Source organism: Heliangelus exortis, chromosome 20 (assembly GCF_036169615.1).
Source record: "Heliangelus exortis chromosome 20, bHelExo1.hap1, whole genome shotgun sequence".
NCBI lineage: Eukaryota > Metazoa > Chordata > Aves > Apodiformes > Trochilidae > Heliangelus > Heliangelus exortis.
The window spans coordinates 8,747,956-8,755,121 of record NC_092441.1 but is presented as its reverse complement, the minus strand read 5'-3'; the positions used below and the strand labels follow the sequence as shown (position 1 = coordinate 8,755,121).

Sequence of the window (7,166 nt, the reverse complement as noted above, 5' to 3'; positions counted from 1 at the left end):
TTTCAAACTGTGATAAAAGAGTATAAAGTCATCATATAATGCATAAAAGCAACCATTTTGTTTTTAGGGTTACCTGAAGAGTTTTCCAGCACAGTATTTGATTCCATTTGTGTATTCACAGGCTAGTAAAAAAAAAAACCAACATGTACATGTGGGGAAGGCTGGATTTTGTTATGTGACAGGGAAGTGTCACATTGAATTCAGCACATAAAATAACCTGGAAGTTTTGCATCAAATGAATGAAATAAAGAGGCTGCACCTTTTTTCCAAACAGTTCACATTTATTGATAACAATAAAAAAATCTTTTAAAGACTATATTATTACCAAGAATGAGGTATTATGTATACAAAACATTTACAGAATTTGATATGCAGTTTATGAGTAGACAGGAAAGTGCAGAAGGACACTGATAACAGGGAAAAAGCCAACAGATGAGCTATTGGTTGAGAAAAGGAAGACGAGCAGTAATATCACACAAAGAAAAGACCAGAGTGTGGGAAATTAATTAGTCAGACTGCAGTGATCAAGTCATATTGCCACAGCACTTTGCTTAGAGGATTAACTATTGTTTTACTGGAATTTTCTCTCTCCAGCTGTCTGTGCTGTCATGTGCTTTGAGAGCTCTAAAAGATGTGTCAAGATTAACAGCAGGAAAAACCCAAAGTGCCACTTCTGAGCCAGCTCAAGTGAGAAACAAAATACAGATCTTCAGAGTTGAAAAGTGACTGCAACTCAAAAAGGTCTACAAAGCCAGACACCTCTGGACAGATGTGGAGAGCTGGGTGGAGCAGTTTCTTTACAGTTGTCAGCAAAATCGCCATCTGAGAGAGAGAGAGAGAGAGAGAAAGAGAGAAAAAGAGAGAAAGAGAGAAAGAGAGAGAGAAAAAGAAAGAAAAAAAAGAAAGGGGTCCATCTTCACCCTTACAGCTGATAAAAATGCAAAGTAGCATTTGCAAAGAGCCATGAGTGACATTAACTTCACCCTGCCTCCTGCTGCATCAGCTCCCTGTGCCTGGGAATAGCTGGGAATAGCTGGGAATACTGGTTTCTGCACCTCAAGAACCAAAGCACCTCTCCAGCAAGCTGGGTGCCCCCTTTGCAGCCCCAGTGTGTGTCTGGCAGCCCTGCACACACCAGCTGGGGAGATGCTGGTGTGGTGGCCTGTCCCACACAGCAGCACACTGTGACAGCATAAGTGACAGCCTAACCTCCATCTTCAGTTTTTAAGTCCAGGAAAACAACAAGATAGACCAGCTTGGTTCAGCTGAAGGAGACTGGCCTCCCAGCACCTCTAAATCTGTTCCTAAAATACATCTTTTTCACCTCTGTTTGCCAGGTTCCACAGCCAGAACCTGCCTCTCAGAAGCTCTGCAGTTGTAAAAGGCTTCCAGAGCATTCAGAACCAGCTTTGCTCATCCAGGACATCCAGTATCTGCTCTGAAAGTGCCAGACCTCTACAAGCTCCTCTACCACTCACAACCCTGTTGCCTCCCCAAGACTTTAAGCAGAGCCCATCCTGCCTTCCCATCAGGACTGCAGCCAGCACAGCAGCTCCTTCAGCCTGGATGGTTTAGCCCTGAGAGAGTGAGGAAGGACTGAAAGGGTCTGATTATGTAAATCTTGGTGCATTTCAGACTGAAACCTTTTCTGCTTCACTGTGCATGGTCTGTAGTTGCCTTTTGAGAGCCCTTTGCTCAGCACTTTTGTACCTTTTGCTGTGTGTGGGAGAGAGGGCTCGAAGTGAGAGAATACCTGAGCAGACTTGAACAAGAAGAGTTCCAGCAGAACTGCCTGGGCCTCAGGTGGAACAGGGATAAAATCCAACAGAGCAATTCACTGCTGGAAGGAGCAGTGGGGAAAACAGCCAAGCAGACACTGCTCAGAGCATCCCCCACTGCAGCACTCTGAGCTCCCAGTGCTGAGAACTGAAGTGCTCAGTTTCTGCCATGCAGAGGGAAGGACAGGAGGCAGGAAGACTGGAAAAGTGCAGAGGAAGGATGTCAGCAATACCTCCTCTAGACTGATTTAAGAAGCAAACTTCAGCTCTGCATAAATTCCTGGTAAGAGCAGTCTCAGTAACAACAATTCACATGGAGTGTGCTAAGGAAGGAGAGTGAAGCTCCAGCACAGAACAAATCCTCAGAGCAAGTCCAGATCAGCCCAGTGTGACCCAGTGAGGGAGAGCCTGCTCTCTGCCTCTCTCTCCACAAAGCTTCAAGCATAAATCCAAGGAAAGAAGGAAATGCTTTAACCCATCAAGACCCAGAGCTCCCCAAAAATGTGCTCATACAAAAGGCATTAGTGTTTACAGCCTGGCCACAGCTCTGTGGGCATGCTTTGAAAAAATGGACTCACAAAGTCAAGTATCCAGCAACTGCTTTTGTCTCAGACATCACTGAGTGGCAATGGGAGAACAGTTTGCAGCACTGGAAGATCACAGAGGGTTTCTTAAGATGGCAAGGAATGTCCTGACAGGAGACTTGCAGTTGATCTCTAGTGCACTACAGAGCATTTTTGGTAGGGTTTTTTTTTTTTTGCTTTGTAGCATTTACACAGGTAAAAAAAAAATGATTCTTAACTGATGCATTGGTTATTTTTCCTTTCAGTGAGAGCCCTTGTGTTCAGAGTTAGCATTTGTGCAAGCACACTTGTAAAAATATTTATGGCTGAGTTAGGAAAAAGGGTTAAAGTTAGGAGACAAGCTGTTGGATCTAACAAGGACCAAAACCACTAACTTTAAAATTCAAACAGCTACTTTACTATCTAAAAAAGGCTTTTGTGGGGGGGTTTTTTTTTTGCACAATTGCCAGTTGAATATTGCAGTCAGCTGCCACAGGCGAGGGTCCAGCCATCTCATCCATTTGCTTTTCATCTCTTGTGGCACTACCTGGAAATCATGGAGCTGGAATGGGACTGGCTAGAAGAGGTGGTGGCAGCACTGAGCTGGGAAAATCCACTGTGGCTTGATTCAAGGCTGGTCATAGATCCCCTGCAATAAAAACCAAAGTAACTTGAAGCTTCAGAACACACAAGGATTTTGATTTCTGCTATGGATCTATACTGAATTTTTTTGCTGAATGAAAAGCAAGTAATAGCTCTGTTGCAGACACACCAAAGCTTTTCTCCCTCACCACATAAGATGATGAGGACACCTAATGAAAAACAGATGCCATTCAAAGAGACTGAGAACTGATTTTAGTCAAGTGCATCAACTGGCAGGCAAGTGAGCTGACTCAATTCCATTTTGATTTGCATTCATCTCTACAAGACAACCTGCCAAGCCCAACAATTCACATAATGCTTTCAAAGCAGACAACCTTGATCAGTGATGATTACAAAGAGATACCTCATTAACTCCTTCTATACATTAGTGGCTCCCAGTGTGAGCACTGGTTAAATTTTGGGGGACTCTGGGGGTTTTATTTGAGGCCTAAGAAAACACAAGTCCTCACAATTTACTCGTATTTAAACGATTTTGACATTGACTTGATTGTTCAAGGATCAGAAAGGTTTGGCACCAGCTGACCTGGATGAACCCTGGCCTGACATACCTGAAATCTTCAGATCCTATTACTTCTGTGTAGTACATCACTTTACATTTGTGAGAGGAGACCTGTAGAGATGCCAGAACATCATCCACCCGAGGCAGGTTGGTTGTAGCACAGGCAGGCATGCTATGGAATTTCCACTGGAGAATATAAAAGCCAGGCCACCTGGTCACATGTGAGCCCTGGGAATAACCACAGCAAGAATTGAAAATTAACTTTGTGAACACAGAGATTTGTAGGCTTGAAGTTGATTTTCCAAGCTTAGAAAAACTGCCTACGTGCCCAGAATTTTTTTTCCCCAGTGCCAGTATCCCAGCTCCTCAGCCAACTGGCAGTGCTGATCACCTCTTCCCACACAGCATGCTCATAAAAGTGATGACAGGACACCAGTGATTCCTGCTGCTTTTTGAAAGGGTCAAGGAGGTTAGAATTTAAATACACTGAAAAGGCAAGGTTCTTGTTTTAAAGAATATTAATTTTTTCCATGAAGTTTCATTAATGATTGTCCTTTGAGACTGAAAAGTGCAGTCAAGGCCCCCCCTGCCTCACAGGAAGGGAAAGGGCAGTTCAAGAGGTCACTGCCAATATTTCCAGTCTAACACTTCCAATGAGATGACTGAAGCAGCTCCATTTCCAAGCAGCCCATTCAATCCTTATTTCAGGTCAAAAGGAACAGCAGTTACAGAGTGAGACTGCAAATGTGCTGCTGTAATATCTCAGTTGGTAAGGAATTTATAGGTTGCAAATGCCATAAAAAAACTTCAGGAACCTTGGCCACAGGGGCCTCCTGAAGGTGAGTGTTGGAGGGACAAACACAGAAAGGCTCAGGCTTAATTTCCAGACTTCTCTCACTACTGAGGTAAGACACTGAGATTCATCACACATAGTCTGTTTGCTTCAGAAAATAATGATCAAAATGACACCACCAGGCAGGTCTTTGTGCCTTCTGGATGTGCACTACATTCTAGGTAGCTTCCCTACATCCCTTGCTGATCAATCTCCATCACTATGAGCCTGAGGCAAACCTCTCCTCACAGCAGATCCCCTGGAAATCCCATCCCCATTCCTCTCCTCACAGCAGATCCCCTGGAAATCCCATCCCCATTCCTCTCCTCACAGCAGATCCCCTGGAAATCCCATCCCCATTCCTCTCCTCACAGCAGATCCCCTGGAAATCCCATCCCCATTCCTCTCCTCACAGCAGATCCCCTGGAAATCCCATCCCCATTCCTCTCCTCACAGCAGATCCCTTGGAAATCCCATCCCCATTCCTCTCCTCACAGCAGATCCCCTGGAAATCCCATCCCCATTCCTCTCCTCACAGCAGATCCCCTGGAAATCCCATCCCCATTCCTCTCCTCACAGCAGATCCCCTGGAAATCCCATCCCCATTCCTCTCCTCACAGCAGATCCCCTGGAAATCCCATCCCCATTCCTCTCCTCACAGCAGATCCCCTGGAAATCCCATCCCCATTCCTCTCCTCACAGCAGATCCCCTGGAAATCCCATCCCCATTCCTCTCCTCACAGCAGATCCCCTGGAAATCCCATCCCCATTCCTCTCCTCACAGCAGATCCCCTGGAAATCCCATCCCCATTCCTCTCCTCACAGCAGATCCCCTGGAAATCCCATCCCCATTCCTCTCCTCACAGCAGATCCCTTGGAAATCCCATCCCCATTCCTCTCCTCACAGCAGATCCCCTGGAAATCCCATCCCCATTCCTCTCCTCACAGCAGATCCCCTGGAAATCCCATCCCCATTCCTCTCCTCATAGCAGATCCCCTGGAAATCCCATCCCCATTCCTCTCCTCACAGCAGATCCCCTGGAAATCCCATCCCCATTCCTCTCCTCACAGCAGATCCCCTGGAAATCCCATCCCCATTCCTCTACTCACAGCAGATCCCCTGGAAATCCCATCCCCATTCCTCTCCTCACAGCAGATCCCCTGGAAATCCCATCCCCATTCCTCTCCTCACAGCAGATCCCCTGGAAATCCCATCCCCATTCCTCTCCTCACAGCAGATCCCCTGGAAATCCCATCCCCATTCCTCTCCTCACAGCAGATCCCCTGGAAATCCCATCCCCATTCCTCTCCTCACAGCAGATCCCTTGGAAATCCCATCCCCATTCCTCTCCTCACAGCAGATCCCCTGGAAATCCCATCCCCATTCCTCTCCTCACAGCAGATCCCCTGGAAATCCCATCCCCATTCCTCTCCTCATAGCAGATCCCCTGGAAATCCCATCCCCATTCCTCTCCTCACAGCAGATCCCCTGGAAATCCCATCCCCATTCCTCTCCTCACAGCAGATCCCCTGGAAATCCCATCCCCATTCCTCTCCTCACAGCAGATCCCCTGGAAATCCCATCCCCATTCCTCTCCTCACAGCAGATCCCCTGGAAATCCCATCCCCATTCCTCTCCTCACAGCAGATCCCCTGGAAATCCCATCCCCATTCCTCTCCTCACAGCAGATCCCCTGGAAATCCCATCCCCATTCCTCTCCTCACAGCAGATCCCCTGGAAATCCCATCCCCATTCCTCTCCTCACAGCAGATCCCCTGGAAATCCCATCCCCATTCCTCTCCTCACAGCAGATCCCCTGGAAATCCCATCCCCATTCCTCTCCTCACAGCAGATCCCCTGGAAATCCCATCCCCATTCCTCTCCTCACAGCAGATCCCCTGGAAATCCCATCCCCATTCCCTGCAGCATTGCCACCATGGATGGAAGCTGAAATGTCAGCCAAAAGCAAGCAGACAATCCAGAGCTGAATCACCACTCCATCATCAATTAACAACTGGGAATTAGAACATCTAGTTTTGGAGCAAGCTTCCATCTGCTCCTGTACCAGGACTCAGCAGCCTCACCTGCACACTCTCCCCTTCTTTGCAGATCAGAGGAGACTCCACCATGCTGTAATCACGTCCCAGCTGCCAGACTTTGTCTATCAGCTGGACGTTGTTGCCACCAGGAGATGTAATACTGTGGGCTCCCAGAGTGTCCTTTTTAGGAGGCTGGGGGGCTCTTTTGGAATGGAAGATGTTAAACACAATGTCACCCTTGCAGACATCAAAATCCCACGTGATGACAGATGAGGCATCCACAATCTGAATGAGAACCTGAGACAGAAAAGTTGTGTTAGAGAAAAGCAATTTGCTCAGTAAGGAGAGATACTCTTACCAGAAAAAAAAAAAAAAAAATTGCAAAACCCAGAGGTTTTGTTACTGGGTTTAATTTAGGCTTTTAAAAAGGCAGAGTAGCTACAAATTCTCCCAAATTTATACCTCCAGGGTATAAAATACCTAAATACCTAAGGAGTATCCTTACTTTAACCTGAGTTTTGGAAGCTTTCAAGTAGCTTCTGAGAATACAATTTGTCCTTTGCTTAGAAGGATGTAGCCTTGACTAGAATGAAAATCAGTGGTATTTCCTAAAAGAAATATCATTTCTTTTCAGATATCTGGAAGTGCACTACATCATTTCATATCTTTTCATTTCATATCAATATCATTTCATTTCTTATCAAATGCCAAGGTGGCAGGAGGAATGGTCACAAGCTTCAGCTACCAGAGGCATTAATCATGTGCCAGCACTACAGAAAACCAAGATGGAA

At 46.3% G+C, this 7,166-nt stretch overlaps 1 protein-coding gene across 2 annotated transcripts in view; it reads right to left on the bottom strand.

Annotated features, from left to right (window-relative positions):
* Window positions 1-260: 260 nt before the first annotated feature.
* The window catches only part of SEC14L1 (SEC14 like lipid binding 1), a 42,688-nt gene continuing 35,782 nt past the window's right edge, over window positions 261-7,166 (bottom strand). For both annotated transcript variants that reach the window (XM_071764716.1, XM_071764717.1), the window contains exons 14-16: window positions 6,421-6,672; window positions 3,553-3,731; window positions 261-2,990 (exon numbers count right to left, since the gene is read on the bottom strand). In XM_071764716.1, coding sequence (XP_071620817.1) covers window positions 2,885-2,990; window positions 3,553-3,731; window positions 6,421-6,672 — 537 coding nt within the window. In that variant the 3' untranslated portion in view covers window positions 261-2,884. The remainder of the gene's footprint in view (window positions 2,991-3,552; window positions 3,732-6,420; window positions 6,673-7,166) is intronic.